A 16,879-nucleotide genomic window follows, 5' to 3' on the forward strand; every position below is an offset into this window, starting at 1 on the left:
ATTTGCGATTTGCATAAATCGCAAACGTGCTGCATGCAGGATTTTGGGGTGATAGCTTTGTGATTCTCATTCTATTAAATGGGAAGTGCAAATGGTGGTAAAAATTTGATATTTTGTGCTGCAAAAATCGCAATCGTGAGTCGCATTCCAAGTGTGAACTAGCCCTCATCTCACACTAAGCTTCCTTGAATGCTTCCTACTAGTGTCTTCTAATCTAAGCCTCCCTGACCCGTCATCCTCAACCCAATAAGGTTTGGAGATTTTAGATCCATGGGAAGACCCAATGTTTTGACACATCTGCCACCTAATCAGGAAAGGAATTACTCCGCTTTGCTAATAATTCTGAGTGGGGCAACCATGTTTCAGCAACTACTGAAATGAGCAATTTTATGAGGAGGTGGCATTTGTCGGTTGTTTAGTGATCTGGCGTGGCACACTGCTAACAATGTTGCACCTGTTGCCAAACAATGTACATCAGAACCAATAGTGGAGATAACAGATCATCCCTGGGGGTGGAAACCTAGCGTTGTTAGTTACAGAGCTGAAAGCAGGTCACGTTTGCTGAAATAGAGAACATATACTATTGCAAACATCCATGTTACCTACAGATACATGAACATGTGCATCTATACAACCACATGAGGATCTTCAGCTTACACTCATCAAAATCATCCATATTTTTTTTTTTTTTACAATTAGTTTAGTCCACTATGAACAAAATTATTTGCTGCATGTAAACATGACTAAAATACTGTATAGAAAATACTCGAAGCATGACTTCTTGGAAGAAAAATATATCAAAATATTTGCTTTAGAAATCTGAATTCCTTTACTCTAGTTAAAAATAAAAAGCAACGACTGAACAACCCGTAGGGTGTCCACATCCTGAGATCCTTAACAGGGTCATTCAAAAATAAAATACATCCTCTCTCTGTATGCTAAGAAAGGGGTGAAGTCCGATCTTCAACTCAATGGGTGGTGCCCACTGACAAAATTATACACCAGAAACTGACTCGTGCCGCAATATTGGGCTGCAAACAGCTTCCCATCTGGAGTTGGGTCTGAGAATGCAATTTCATCCTTGTTCAGATGAGAGCCATAGATAAAATGGTTCCTGTTGGGGGAAAAAAAAAAATGCAATTTCAATGGCTCTTTTTACAGCTTTTGGTGAAAATCTATGAGAAGCCTACAGATATATAAGTAAAGGACTGTCAAAGCCTACCTGGAGTTTGTCTCAACCCTCCAAAAGGTGCTGTGACAGGACCACATAATTTATATAGTCACAAAAACTAACTGAGGACTCAGCCAATATTTTCATGAAGTACTTACGCAGTTACAACTGAAATATCAATATTTGTAAACCAATATATAGTGTGACAGGATGGCAAGGGTACTATGCATAAGAGTTTAGTGGCACAGAAGCTATCAGTACTGCTTAGCCAACGGTTGTGGAAGGAGACGAGGGAGACTGCTCTTGTTCTTCACTCTTCTGAGCCATAGTAATGAATTAGAAGTGTCTAAATGAGAGGCTAGGCCTCACTCCGCCTTTAGTAATTGTGATTGTACTAGCAGCACTAGTGTAAAATACATATAATCCCATACATCTTGTATTGCGTTACCTTACACACTCCAGCATCCTTGAGGCTATCTTCTTCCTCCTCATCAATGAAAACACCCATATGCGGCTGACTCCACAGATAGCTGGCTCAGGTGTGGTGGAGCAACACCAAGCTTTCACTCTTTCAGAAAACAATCTATCAGTGTCAGACAGAATGCCCGGATTAAAATCCTCAATCACTCGGTAACCCTAAAAAAGAGTGCAGAAACAATTGAGAAATCAATAGGGTCAGATGGTTAAAAAGACCGATAATAAATGTGGAAACGTTCTGTGTAGCTGTGCAAAAACTATCAAGATGTTGGGTCTCCAGCCAAAGCTACCAGGGAAAAAAACTTCAAGGCTACCAGAGAAGAATAAACCTAGACAAACAAGGGGAGCAGGCATATACTGTCACCTGTCCTGATGCCTACCGCTCCCCCTGTTCTCCTCTCTGCCCCTGCATTCTACCAAAATGCCCCTCAGGCAGCCTTTTCCAGGTCGCTGGAGTCGGGCATTACTGCGCAGTCGCTGGCCAGGCTGTGCACGCCCGTGGCCAGAGCACACTACGCATGCATAGGGTGTCATGCGCGTGACGTCATACGCATGCGCTCCCGGCCACAGGTGTACGGCGTGATGATGCGCACAGCCCGGCCAGTGCCTGCATAGTAGTGTCCAACTCCGGCGACCCGGAAGAGGCTGCCAGAGGGGCATTTAGGTGGAATGCGGGGCAGAGAAGAAAACAGGGCGAGCGGTAGGCATCAGGACAGGTGACAGTAGTTGCCTGCTCCCCCAATTTGTCAGAAATCTGTCATAAGACAAGACCCAAATATGCTCAAGGTAATTCACTCTAAAATATATTACTGTGCTCACTCATTTTTTACAACTAAAGCTGACACTGTAAAGGTCACCATACACTGTAAGATTAAATGTTAGATTCAGTTAACCCCCCCCCCCCCCCCCCACTGGTGTTCTGATTCTTTCAGGATTTTAGGGTCTAAAAGCGGTGCGTTCTCATTCAATGATCTCCGCTGTAATGATCAGCGGCGAGAACTAGCGCGGGAGTGCGCGGCGGAAAGGGACTACGTCCCTGTTAGGCGACAAGGGACTTTGCAGGGATGTAGATACTCATCTCTTGGAGGGCAAGTCGCTAAACAGGAAATTGAACCCAGGATTGAACTTCATCCTAGTAAGTAGCGGATACCCCCTTCCCAAAGGGAATCTTTTCCTTTTCTCAAATAGAGCATCAGGTGGGTCTGTGTGGCTGATATTGTGGCGAAACCCCTCCCAGAGTGTGAGGTCATGGCCATGGTGCTGCCAGTTTGCTGCCTGTGAACCCGATTGCATTGTGGGAAATAGCAGCTGTTTACAACTGCCAAGAAAGCAGTATCTCCTTCCACAGACATCACCTGGCAGGATTAAAGATGTCACTCCATGTGATAAATTTCAGAGTATAAATCAGGGAAAGAAAAGATCTTGCAATGGGCAAACAACTACATAATTTTCAAATTATTATTGAAATTTTTTTTAAAAAAAAGGCAATTTAGTAATTATTCACTGCGGTGCCTCTTTAATCATCAGATAACTCAAATTAGCAGTTTTGAGAAGAACCCTGTCTGTCCATTCCTGGGGTTCAACATTTTTTTCCTGGACTAAGTCTATAAAATAAGGATGATTATTATTGATTTATAAAGCACCAACATATTCCGTGGATGAATCAGCTGCTTGCGATCTCTCGGCACTGGAACATAAGCTATAGCACCCCTGCTCCAACTAAATACCAAGATCATCTATTTGTGGTTCAAACTCTGATTTTTTTTCTGGTAACAGGAATATTGGCTGGATGGCTACAGTAAAGCATGAATATGAGCATTGTTAGGTCAGGTCACTACATACCCTTTGGATGTGCTCCGATATCAAACAGCCAACAATTTTCTTGTCAGTGCTGATAAATAGAAATGTTTTGGTCCTTGGGTGGAGCCAGAGTGGGACTTGCTGGAACCCCAGATCATTATCAACCATTTCTCGGATCTCCTCAACCTAAACAAATACATAAACATTAGACTGGTTAACATAATGGAGTATAAAGCCAATATAACAATACAGAAGAATGAACTCTTATAATATTAAAGAAATGCTTTAGAAAAAAAACCTGTATAGTTTAAAAATAGATGCATATGCACATATACATATAGCATATACATTTGTCCGGGGCTGTGGAGTCAGTACAAAAATCATCCGACTTCAACTCAGACAACTCAGTTTATGAAACCACCGACTCCAGGTACCCAAAGTGGCTCAGACTCCCGACTACTTAGTCTAATACTTACCAGGGCTATGGATTTGGTACAAAAATCATCCGACGACTCAGTTTATAAAACCACCAACTCCAGGTCCAGGTATGGAAAAGGACTCAGGCTCCAACTCCACAGCCCTGCATTTGTCTCAGTGTAAAATGCACTTAAATGACTACTTTCTTATGCAGAGCTCACTTACACTAAGTATTATACTGTAGATCTGACTGTTCTGAACCCCTTGCCAACAAGTATTGGACTAGCACATCTTTTCATGGGGGATTCTCAAGTATTCCTCTATTTTAAAAAACACTTCCTGAATACCAGTGACACAGTCCAACCCCCATGATGGTGGCAAATAGGCAGGATGGCAGCTTTGCATAGGTTCTAGTTTAAAAATGTTACGCGTTGAACCTCTAACGTAAAAATGTATGCGTTATCGTTCCTGCACCAGCGGGAATGCATAAAAATGTACGCAATGTGGCCCGCCGACCCCGAGGTCGGCAAAAACTAAACGAGCTGCCGGAGGGGGACCAGAGCAGCAGTGAGTGACTATGAGGGCACAGGATGGCTGCATGGGGTTGGTAGAAGCCCCTGGTAAGTGAAACTCTTTTTTTTTTTTTTTTTTGCCTGACGACTCCTTTAAGGACCAAGCTAATTTAAATCTATGCCCTGTTTTGGTGGTCACCTGGCTGGCAGGGCGTATATTTCAATTAATCGCCGCCCGCATCCGCTGTTTGTCGCTCCCGCCGATCTCGACGCTTAATCCCTGCAGTCTGTCGCCGCAGGTGGTGGCCCAGGATACAGACGTGCGGCGGTGATTGTGGTTGCTACGGGTAGGTGCGGCAATTCGTCATTATCCATCGGGATTCCGCTGTTTCTGTACCAGCGGTCTCTGGTCCTTAAAGAGGCAGAGACCGCTGGTACTTAATTGGTTAAACTTCGCAGTTTTTCATTATAGTAGTCCTTTAAGAAACAAATACCTGTGTTCCTTTGGATTGAGAGGGGAAGCATTACAAATCTCTGCTAAATTATGACTGCAGTGTTAGGGAGAATTTTCCCTTCCTATACCAGTGACACCAAGTAATGTAGTATATACTGGGGCAGAAAGTCAGGGAGAGAATTTATTCCACAACAGAGATTTTACCGCTTCCGGCTACACAAAAACATTGATTGCCAGCTCTGCTTAAAGGAAACTTGAAGTAAGAGAACTATGAAGGTTGCTGTCTTTAGTTCTTTAAATTATTCCAACTGCCTGGGTGCAATGCCTTAAAGCCTAGTACACGCCATGCAATTTACCATCAGATGGATCGATAATTTCTGACAAATCTGATTTCCGATGGTAACTAAACTATGTAACTGTGTAGAGTATAAGAGTTGTATGTTATAAAAATAGGCAAAAGCTATGATTTTATTACAACACTTTTCACATGTAACTTTGTATAATTGTCTTATTTCACTTGGTAGGGAAGGAATTGCTTCTTATTTGAATTTCTTTGCAAACGCTTAATGAATTTTGATTTCACTTACTGGCAACTAATGCTGTATATTGGTTTCAATATTCATGAACTTATTTCAATAAAAACATTGGTTATTGATATATAATTGGGTAAAGTCCTTTATACAGCAAAAAGGGCCAAAAAGCACAGTCCTTTTTCAAAGGCAATCCACCTTGCCCACATGAATCTTTGTGACTTTACACAAAGGACTCCAATGCCATTTTCCAGTGCAAAAACTTTTTCGTATAAACTTTATTAATACATATAGAAAAACATTAAAAACGATATCTTTTGGTTCCACAAAGTTGGTCTTTGTATGGTTAACACCACCAATGACTAAGACCGATAGTAACAATACTTTGGCTTGGATTGGTGTTTTTGTTGCAACCCTTGATTGATGAATGTGTTAAAAGTGGCAACGACACATGTTCGTTTCGGGCAGTTTTACTGAACAATTATGCCCTTCATCAGGCCGTAACACACAGCTCTGCAGGGCTCAACTATAAGACAAAAAAGGACCAAAAAAGATATATACACATATGGGCATCCGTGCCAACCAGATGCACACCAGGGCTTTCCTGGGCGTAATGTAAGAAAACGCTGCTATGCATAGCAGCGTCTTCTTACATTACGCCCAGGAAAGCCCTGGTGTGCATCTGGTTGGCACGGATGCCCATATGTGTATATATCTTTTTTGGTCCTTTTTTGTCTTATAGTTGAGCCCTGCAGAGCTGTGTGTTACGGCCTGATGAAGGGCATAATTGTTCAGTAAAACTGCCCGAAATGAACATGTGTCGTTGCCACTTTTAACACATTCATCAATCACGGGTTGCAACAAAAACACCAATCCAAGCCAAAGTATTGTTACTATCGGTCTTAGTCATTGGTGGTGTTAACCATACAAAGACCAACTTTGTGGAACCAAAAGATATCGTTTTTAATGTTTTTCTATATGCATTAACAAAGTTTATACGAAAAAGTTTTTGCACTGGAAAATGGCATTGGACTTCCTCTTTTTGTAAAAATTTGAGTCCTTTCTGTAAAGTCACAAAGAATAAAAACATTGGGCCAGAAAAAAAAAAAAAAAAAAAAAAAAAGCTACAGGGCAATGCTGAATACAAGGACAGGGAGGTTCTTGCCTTTGCAGATGACAAGAGATAAGTAAGCTCATCTTGCTCTCTGCAATGAATTTTTTTTTACCAATATGGAATACTAAATGTAACAGAGTAGTTACAGAAATTTTAGTTTTTGAAGTATATCATCACTTTATCCTCCCTGGCGGTATGATTATTTCCAGATTTTAGGGTCTAAAAGCAGTGCAATTTTTTGCAGGCTTTTAGACCCGAAAACCGGTTAAAGAGAACCCGAGGTGGCATTTCATTACGTTAGTGGGGCACAGAGGCTGGTTGTGCACACTAACACCAGCCTCTGTTGCCCCATGGTGTGCCTCAAAGACCCCCCTGCTCGCCGTTATAGCCCCCGCAGTGCTGGCGACACGCAGCGCGTCGCCAGCACAATGTTTACCCTAGCACTGTCTGTCAGCGCCGCTCCACCGCCTCCTCCGCATCGCCGCTACTCGCCCGCGTCCCTTCCCTCCAATCAGCGGGAGGGAAGGGTCGCGGGCGGGCAGCGGCGATGCGGAGGAGGCGGGGGAGCGGCGCTGACAGACAGTGCTAGGGTAAACATTGTGCTGGCGACACGCTGCGTGTCGCCAGCACTGCGGGGGGTATAGCGGCGCGCAGGGGGGTCCTGGAGGCACACCATGGGGCAACAGAGGCTGGTGTTAGTGTGCACAACCAGCCTCTGTGCCCCACTAACGTAATGAAATGCCACCTCGGGTTCTCTTTAAAAATGCCGCCAGAAAGCCTGCAGCAGTCCTTGCACTTACTCAACCTCCCTGGGATCCAGAGCTGCAGTTCTCCCTCCTTCCTCCAGGTGGCACTGTAACCCTGTAGCGAGATCGCCTTCATAATGTCATACGATGTTCTCACCAGAGGGATTCAGAGCCTTTAAGGACAGGAAGGAGAATGGCTGCCGGTCTGGATCCCGGGGAAGGCGAGTTAAACCACCCATTGCACAATATGCTCTGCACAAGCCTCCTGGCGGTTACTCCGAGTCAGGCTCGGGATTACCAGTACTGGCTTCTTTTTTCGGCCGCGGAGGTTAAATCACAAAAATTGTTTTTAGGCGGAATTTTTATTTCTAAATATTTAACTTATGTGAAGCAAGGGAAACCAAGAAAAAAAAAAATAACCTGGGTAAATAAACTTTAAAAAAGGAACCCAAGATAAGAGACCTATGGAAGCTGCCATATTAATTTCCTTTTAAACAATACCAATTGCCTGGCAGTCCTGCTGAACTTTCTGGTCAGTAGGGTCAAAATCCCACACCTGAAACAAGCATGAAGCTAATGTCGGATTTATCATAAACATCTGATCTGCATACTTGTTCAGGGTCTACCACTTTAAGTGTTAGAGGCAGTGGATCAGCAGGACAGCCAGTCAACGTGCATTATTTAAAGGAAATATCTAAGCCTCCATATCCCTCATCTCAGGATCCCTTGAAAGAGATTTACTTCACTTCCTAACAAGACAAGTAAGAAAAATTCTGCCAAAATCTCCGAAGATGCTCTAACCCTGGAGTTTAATAGAAGGCCGGTGGTAATGTAGAGGCAGGACCAGTATCCAATCATCTCTACTACACCCAGTTAGAATTTCTAAGGAGAAAATCGTTTATTTACCTTTTTAAGTGCATATTTAGGGTCATCTGGCAACACCATTATAACTTTCCCATCTGGATATTCAGCCACAATCCTCTCCTTTTTCCAGCCCTGCAATAAACAAAGCAGTGAGTGTGAAACCAGTTCTGGGGTCAGTTATTCTGTCAAATGGGAATGAGGAATTCTTACCACATATTTGACTGCACTGATGAACTGATTATGAAAGAGCAAGTGTTGGGCCTCATCTTCAGGATTTGTTGCAGTATACAGCATGCCACACACACTGCAGGAAATGGCACCAAACCGCTTCTGTCCAGCATCCTGACACAAGGTGCAAGAAAATGACAACTACTGTAAGAATTTACAACAGGAAGAAAACAAATCTGCCGTTCAGTGTGAAGCTTGATTTTCATTTCAAAGCCTTAAAGAGAACCCTAAACGAAGCTCTGGTTCAAAAACACATACTTGCCTAAGGAGAGGGAAGCCTTTGGATCTTTTAAGGGCTTCCTACGCTGCCCTATGCTGTGCTCTGGCTGCCTTTGATGCTGATCGGGGCCACGCTCCTCTTCTGGCATGAGCGCCGCTGTGTCACAGCCGTGTAGGCTATGGCCATGCCTGCATGAAAAACTCCAGCTTACTGCGCAGGCTTGGCCGTACTCACGCAGGGGAACTACGCCCGCCCTTGTGTTTAAAGAGAAACATTGCCTCCAAGCAGATTGCTAACAAAACCTTGACGGCAATCTTTGGAAGGTACGCGAGTGGAAAGAGGGGACCAGAGGATGCCATGGGAAGACTCACTGAGATCCAGAGCTCCCCTCTTAGGCAAGTATGTTATTTTTAACCAGAGCTTCAGCTTGGGTACTCTTTAAGGTGGCCACACACCACAGGATTCTTAAGATTTATTTTAATTTCAAGAATTACAATCAATTATTCTGATTGCTTGTAACATTTCAAAATTTATGTCAATAGAGTCAAAACACGAAAAAAGAAAGATTTGCGATTACGTGTCCGAAAAATAACATGCAAACTTGCATACTTATAGTGGAAATGTACCCTCAGCCACTCACACAGCACCACCTGTGTCATAACACACTGGCTCACCCCACTATAATGAATCTAGTCAGTGATTAGCGCTCTCGCCTTGCAGCGCTGGGTCCCCGGTTTGAATCCCAGCCAGGTCAACAACTGCAAGGAGTTTGTATGTTCTCTCCGTGTCTGTGTGGGTTTCCTCTGGGCACTCCAGTTTCCTCCCACATCCCAAATACATACAGATAAGTTAATCGGCTTCCTCCTAAATTGGCCCTAGACTATGATACATGCACTACACGATACATATATAGACATATGACTATGGTAGGGACTAGATTGTGAGCCCCCCTGAGCGACAATATACTCTGTACAGCGCTGCGTAATATGTCGGCGCTATACAAATACTTAAATATAATAGGCATGAATCATGCATGCAGTAAGGTGCGTTTGCAGCAGCAATTTATGTGCTACTATTGCAGTCTTACTGAAGTTTAGTGCATAAAATGTCTACAAGGCTGTCAGAGGCTGTACTGGGGGAAAGAGGCACTGAGAATGGGGCTCTGAGCCTAACAATCAGGCAGGGAACACATTTGACTGTTTTCAGGCGTGTTTTCTGCACAGAAAAACTGAGAACTCATGTTAATCAATGGGCTAGTTCACACTTAATATGTTGTTCGCATGCAAAAAAACAAAAAAAAAAAAACAGACATTCGGCATGATTCTGCACATTTTGTCAGTTTTCAATTACACAGCTGCTGTGAAAAAACTTTCGCGTTTACCTGCATAGAAACACAGTTGGTGTGCAGAAAAAGTACGCAGAAAAACGTGCGCAGAAAACTGAAAGACAAGTGTGTTCCCTGCCTCAAGACTTAATTTTTAATTGGAAATAAAGCAACCAACCTTATGGATGGTAGATACACACACACACACACACACACACACACACACACACACACTTTCTGAAGAAAAAAAAAAAAACTCTATAATCCACAATTTTCTAAGAGGAGGATAAATTGCTTTTCTCTACCAAATTGCTCTTCTCTCCAATTTTCTGAACTTTACATGCTAATTCTGTAGGGCCTTTCTTCAGAAACACACTTATGCAGTCTTGTTTGCATAGCAGTATTTACAAAATATAAATATGGTCATGACAATCGTGACATGCAAAAGCATTCCATGCGCACCTGAAAAATACCCTCTCGCCAACACATACCATGCGCAGAGAACCAGAGACCTACAAGACCCAGCGATAGACCGCATACTTACTATAATGGGCTGCTTGCTGCTAACTTTGTCAGCCTCTTTCAGCTTTCTAATTTCTTTTTGAATATTTGTATTAGAGGCTGGTGAAACTGATTTAGTTTCTGGCAAGCTGGGTTTCGTTGCAGTCCTGTAACAGACAATACAAACATATAGCCATAAATAGATTACCGTATAGATAACATCAGTATACAGTATCAAAAAAATATCAGATAGTGAAACATCTGTAATTTAATCAATGTGCTCTATGTTTTAGTTAATGACATAGTTACATAGTTATTTTGGTTGAAAAAAGACATACGTCCATCGAGTTCAACCAGTATAAAGTACAACACCAGCCTGTTCCCTAACATATCCCTGTTGATCCAAAGGAAGGCGAAAAAACCCTTACAAGGCATGGTCCAATTAGCCCCTAAAGGGAAAAACAATAGTTACTCACCGGGTAACGTTCTTTCTAGTGATCCTCTGGGACAAGACTCCGAGATATCCACGCCCCTTCCAGGAAATATTTCAATCCCTCCCCTATAAAAGAAAGGCCATGAGAATCTCCCCTCAGTCTTAAATAATAACTGTCTAGAACTCTTCCTTTCACTTATTTATACTATGAACCGCTCCATACCAAGTACAGAATTAATCTATTATACCCCAATCGGGTGGGACTCTTGTCCCAGAGGATCACTAGAAAGAACGTTACCCGGTGAGTAACTATTGTTTTATCCAGTGATCCTCTGGGACAAGACTCCGAGATGATAAGCAAGAATCAAACCTCAGGGTGGGTAGCAGCCTTCAGGACCTTACGACCAAAGGCTTGCTGTTGTTCTGATAACACATCCAACTTATAATGTTTCACAAAAGTGTTAAAACTTGACCACGTAGCGGCTTTGCAAATCTGCTCCGGGGTAGCACCAGAATTATGTGCCCAGGATGATGCTACTGCTCTAGTTGAATGTGCCGTGAAGGACAACGAGAGTTCCAGGTTCAACAAAGAATAAGACATATTAATAGCTTTCTTAATCCATCTAGATATAGTAGATTTGGATGCAGCGCAACCTTTATTCTTACCCCCAAATAGGACAAACAAGGAATCCGACTTCCTAAATTCTGAAGTAGTCTTGATATAGTGTAAAATACACCTTCTAACATCTACTAGGTACAGATCTTTATCCTTCTTTTCCCCCCCCTGGATACTAAAGGAAGGAATAACCATAGATTGAGATCTATGGTATTTGGACACCACCTTGGGAAGAAACCCTGGGTCTGTCTGCAAAACTAATCTGTCTCCTAAATCCTGAAAATATGGAGGCTTACAAGATAACGCTTGTATCTCACTGACCCTCCTAGCTGTAGATATGGCGGTGAGGAACACAGTTTTAATTGTAACATGCAATAAATCACTCTGGTCCAATGGTTCAAATGGAGTCCTGGATAACCCTTTTAGCACTGACGGTAGATCCCACGGGGACACATTAGGTGCTTTTGTTGGAACCTGTCTACTAATAGCTTTAAAAATCTTACCACCAAGTCCTCCGCAGCCAATTTTTTACCTGTCATGGCAGCCAAGGCTGAAACCTGCACTTTTAATGTGCTGACCGATAAACCTTTTTCCCAACCTTCCTGCAAAAAATCCAATAATGCTGGAATAGAAAAAGAATCATATGATGAAGAATCTAACCAATGAAAAAAAGTTTTCCAATACTTAATATACATACTTCTGGTAGACTCCTTTCTACTTTTCAATAAAGTTTGAATAACTCTACTGGAAAGTCCCTTGCTCTTAAGCCAAACTACCTCAGGATCCATGCTGCTAGTTTTAACTTTTCCACCTCCGGATGCCAAAGCTTTCCTTGGTACAGTAGATCTTTCCTGTCCGGCAACCTCAGAGGAGGTTCCACAGCTAACTTTTTTAGCATTGAGAACCAACTTCTTTTTGGCCAAACCGGCGCAATCAGAATTAATGGGGCTTGAATCTCCTTCCATTTTTTGATGACTAATAGAATGAGAGGCAGAGGAGGAAAAGCAAACGCCAGAGGAAAGTTCCATACTTGTGACAGCGCATCTATCCCCCAAGGCTCGCCCCTTGGATTTATCGAGCAAAAAACTGGCAGAAGAGCATTCTGCTTCGTCGCAAAAAGATCGATTGAAGGAACACCCCAGACATCTGAAATCAGAGCAAAAACCTCTCTGTTCAGGGCCCATTCTCCCGGAAGAACAGCATCCTGCTTAGCTTGTCCGCGTCTAGATTCTGAAGACCCTTCAGATGAAGAGCTTTCAGAGATAGCACATTCACCTGGGCCCAAGTACAGATTTCCTTTGCCTCCTCTTGCAACCATTCCGACCTCGTGCCCCCTTGCTTGTTTATATATGCCACAGTGGTGGAATTGTCTGACCTCACCATAACATGTTTGTTTAGTACAATCTTTTGTGCTTGAATGAGAGCCAACTTTACTGCCCTCAATTCTTTCCGATTGGACGAGAATTTTTTCTCTTCCTGATTCCACTGTCCCTGAAAGGCCTGATGCTCCACGTGAGCACCCCACCCCCAAGCACTGGCATCTGTTGTGATAGTTACTTCTCTGGGGTATATCCATAAGTTCCCCTGGGACAGATTTCCCTTGTTCAGCCACCAGTCCAAATCCCGGATGACTGTTAAGGGAAGCATCACTTCCTGATCCAAATTCCGCTGAGATCTGTCCCAGTTCTTTAATAGAAAAGATTGAAGCAGCCTTTGGTGTGCCAAAGCCCACTGAACTGCTGGAGCTGTGGAAGACAAAAGTCCCAGAGTTCTCATTATCACTCTTAAGGAAACTTTTGGGTTCCTTTGTAGACCGGTTATTTCGTTCATAACTTGTCTATCTTCTCCTGTGGCAAAAACATCTTTTGAACTGACGTGTCTACCATCATTCCTAAAAATTTTATCGTTTGAGTTGGTATCAAAACAGATTTGTCTCGATTTACCAACCACCCCAGATCTGCCAGATACCTCAAAGAAGTCTCTAGATGTGCCTTCAAAAGCTCCACTGAATCGGCAAAAATCAAAATATCGTCGAGATAAAAAAAATCACCTGGATAGCTTGCTCCCGGAGAGGAACTAACGCTTCCGCCCAGGGCCGGATTTGTACTTCTTACCGCCCAAGGCCGACTATTACCAGCCGCCCCAACCGTATCCTACCACCTCTCTCCACACACATCCATCAAACAATTTTTGGCCCAATTGTGTCCACTATTGGGGCTAGTGCCGAGGTCTCCATGGCAACGTGAAGTGAATTAATCATGTCACACTGGGGAACTGGTCAATCAAGCGATCTACAGGTGATGGGCGTGGTAGGAGCCTTCCACCATACACACAGTCAAAAGTGGCTCACAATTGGACATTGGGTGGGGTCAGCAACACGTAAAAGTGAGTCCTGTACCCACTGCTGTCTCCAGGGTAACAGCGCTGGCCATCAATAATAGAAATGGGTACTGTGAGAGGCTGATTTCTGTATTCTGTACTATTTGTTGGTGCTGCCCCTGGTCCTTTCATCCCCCACTCCAAGTGTGTGAGACCCGGCCTTCTGTAACTGCCTGGAGCTGCTGCTATGTCATTGGACAAGGTCTGGCTTTTTGCTAGTCACACACTGTTCACAAACGTTTGGTTAACGGACTGCAGCTGCCTGTAGCACAGCACAGGCAGATGCCAGCTGATACTAATAGTGCAGTTATCCTGACCACTTTCATTTGTTTGGACACTTGCAAATAATGCCCTGCAAATAATGCCCACTGTCTGCAGGCCGCCCCTTGTTTATCTGGTGCCCTAGGCCATGGCCTATGTGGCCTTGCCAGAAATCCGGCCATGCTTCCGCCATAATTTTTGTAAAAATGCGAGGTGCTGAACTGATCCCGAAGGGAAGGCAAGTAAATTGAAAGTGACACAGAGTGCCTTCTAGAGATACAGCAAACCTGAGGTATTTCTGTGAATATGGGTGAATGGGAACATGCCAATATGCATCCTGCAGATCCAAATTGACCATGAATGACTCTGCTTCCAACAGATTTCTGATAGAATAAATCGATTCCATCCTGAATCGTTTGTACTTGACCGACGGATTCAATTTCTTTAAGTTGAGAATTAACCGGAATTTCCTGCTATCATAAATCTGTTGGGAGGAACAGAATTGAACTCTATTCGATAACCCATTTTCACAATTGTGGAAATGTATGAGCTGGCGACTGAATTTCTCCACACCTCGCTGAAGTTCTTCAGTCGACCCCCCACTTGATGGTCATTGGGGTTTTTTATTATCCTGGGGCTTGATAAGAAAACCCCCCTTACCATTTTTGTTAAAGGACCATCCTTTCCTTTTAGACTGTCCTTGACGCTGATTACGTGGCCTATTGAAAGGACGTTTGGTAGGCTGCGTAACCTTTTTCTTTGGAAAGACCTTCTTTTTACTAGAAGTCCTTTCCAAAGTAGCATCCAATTCAGGCCCAAATAACAGATTACCTGTAAAAGGGACTTAACAAAACCTGGATTTTGAAGTGATACTTCCTTCCCAAGTTTTAAGCCAAACTGATCTTCTAGTAACATTGGCTAACCCAGCTGCTCTCGCTGTATCTTGATGCTTTCTGCTGATGCATCTGCCAGGTAGCTAGTGCCTTTAAAAAGTAATTCTAAGGCCTCCAGAAGTTCTTCCTTAGAAGCCCCCTCCTGAATCTTATATTTAAATTGATCCAACCACAACAACATGGTTCTTGATACACACGTAGAAGCTATAGTCGGCCTAAAAATAGCCGAAATAGCCTCCCATGTACGTTTTGAAAAAGCGTCCGTCTTCCGATCTAACGGATCTTTTAAAGAGCCTAAATCTTCAAAGGCCAATTCTCCCTCTTTAACCATCTGAGAAAAGGGCGTATCAAGTTTAGGACATTTACCCCATAAATTAACCTCCTCTTCACTAAACGGGAATCTTCTCTTCATTCCTTTAGAAAAAACAAGTTTTTTATCAGGCTCGGTCCACTCCTTCAGGATAGACTGGCGAATAGACTTATGAACTGGAAAAACAATGCCTTCACTGTCTTGCCACCCTTCATAGAGTTTATCATGAGGAGTTAACGAATCTGAATTCCCTTTATCAATCTGTAAGCTATCAATAATAGCATCAATAAGGCCCTCTGTGTCCTCTACTTTAAATTTAAATTTAGACGGGGTCTCTTTAAATTCTTCTGCACTATCATGAGAATCTGAACCCACCTCCCCTTCTGAAGTAGAAGAAACTGCTGGTACAGGGGCTTCTGGTTTAGATTGTGTCTTAGTTTCAGCCAAAGAAGATTTAAACTGTTTAATAGTATCAGCCATTTCCTGTCTAAAGGCTCTTATTGTATCCTTGACAGAGAGGCCATCCTCTGCTAAAACCTTCTTAGAGCAGGGTTTGCAGAGTGTCTTTTCCCATTCAGCTGGCAGTCGTGCATTGCATACTGGGCACTTTCTCTTGGATCCATCTTTTGCCTGCAAAACATGATCCAAGCAGCCCATTTAGAATGGAAAAAAATTGCCCAGATAGTTCTAAGTATTTTACTATTGCCGCAAAAAAATACCTTAGAAGGACCAGCACCTTCCTCCCCCGGAGCCACAGACATTGCGACTGTCCTGTTCGCTCCTCAGAGCCAGAATGAGAGGAAGCCGGCGCGTCCCACCGCCTCCCTTATACTAACCCCGCCCTGGTTTCCGCCGGAAGTGACGTCAGCGGTAGCCGCGCGCGCGGCTATAAAACTTCCCCAGAACAGACCCGATGGATCTTCTGTTCCACTGACGCTGTCTCCAGCTGCGTGCAAGACAGCCCACCGCCACCTCCAACCAGGCCAGAGGGATCGAGGACGCCATCCCGTTTTCTCCCTCCTCATAAGGGAGCAAACACGAGGCAAGGTAAGAAACCTTGATGCTGCCAGACTGACCAACTCAGTCTCAGCAGCCCCCTACAAGGTTCCCCAGGCCCTACCTACCATAGACCTGGTTCACCCGAGGGAAAGAAACCTCCTTCTCGCGCAGGAAATATTTCAAACTGAGGGGAGATTCTTATGGCCTTTCTTTTATAGGGGAGGGATTGAAATATTTCCTGGAAGGGGCGTGGATATCTCGGAGTCTTGTCCCAGAGGATCACTGGATAAAATTCCTTCCCGACTCCAGATGGCAATCAGATAAAATCCCTGGATCAACATCATTAGGCATTACCTAGTAATTGTAGCCATGGATGTCTTTCAACGCAAGGAAAGCATCTAAGCCCCCTTTAAATGCAGGTATAGAGTTTGCCATAACGACTTCCTGTGGCAATGCATTCCACATCTTAATCACTCTTACTGTAAAGAACCCTTTCCTAAATAAATGGCTAAAACGTTTTTCCTCCATGCGCAGATCATGTCCCCTAGTCCTTAGAGAAGGCCTAGGGACAAAAAGCTCATCCGCCCAGCTATTATATTGCCCTCTGATGTATTTATACATGTTAATTAG

The 16,879-nt window shown here is 43.5% G+C and overlaps 1 protein-coding gene across 2 annotated transcripts in view; it reads right to left on the bottom strand.

Annotated features, from left to right (window-relative positions):
* Window positions 1–805: 805 nt before the first annotated feature.
* ESCO1 (establishment of sister chromatid cohesion N-acetyltransferase 1) overlaps window positions 806–16,879 on the bottom strand; it is a 46,447-nt gene continuing 30,373 nt past the window's right edge. For both annotated transcript variants that reach the window (XM_068237242.1, XM_068237241.1), the window contains 6 exons: window positions 10,402–10,525; window positions 8,296–8,427; window positions 8,128–8,217; window positions 3,491–3,634; window positions 1,620–1,807; window positions 806–1,114 (listed from right to left, as the gene is read on the bottom strand). In XM_068237242.1, the coding sequence (XP_068093343.1) occupies window positions 964–1,114; window positions 1,620–1,807; window positions 3,491–3,634; window positions 8,128–8,217; window positions 8,296–8,427; window positions 10,402–10,525 (829 nt within the window). In that variant the 3' untranslated portion in view covers window positions 806–963. The remainder of the gene's footprint in view (window positions 1,115–1,619; window positions 1,808–3,490; window positions 3,635–8,127; window positions 8,218–8,295; window positions 8,428–10,401; window positions 10,526–16,879) is intronic.

The sequence above is a fragment of the Hyperolius riggenbachi genome, chromosome 5 (assembly GCF_040937935.1).
Source record: "Hyperolius riggenbachi isolate aHypRig1 chromosome 5, aHypRig1.pri, whole genome shotgun sequence".
NCBI lineage: Eukaryota > Metazoa > Chordata > Amphibia > Anura > Hyperoliidae > Hyperolius > Hyperolius riggenbachi.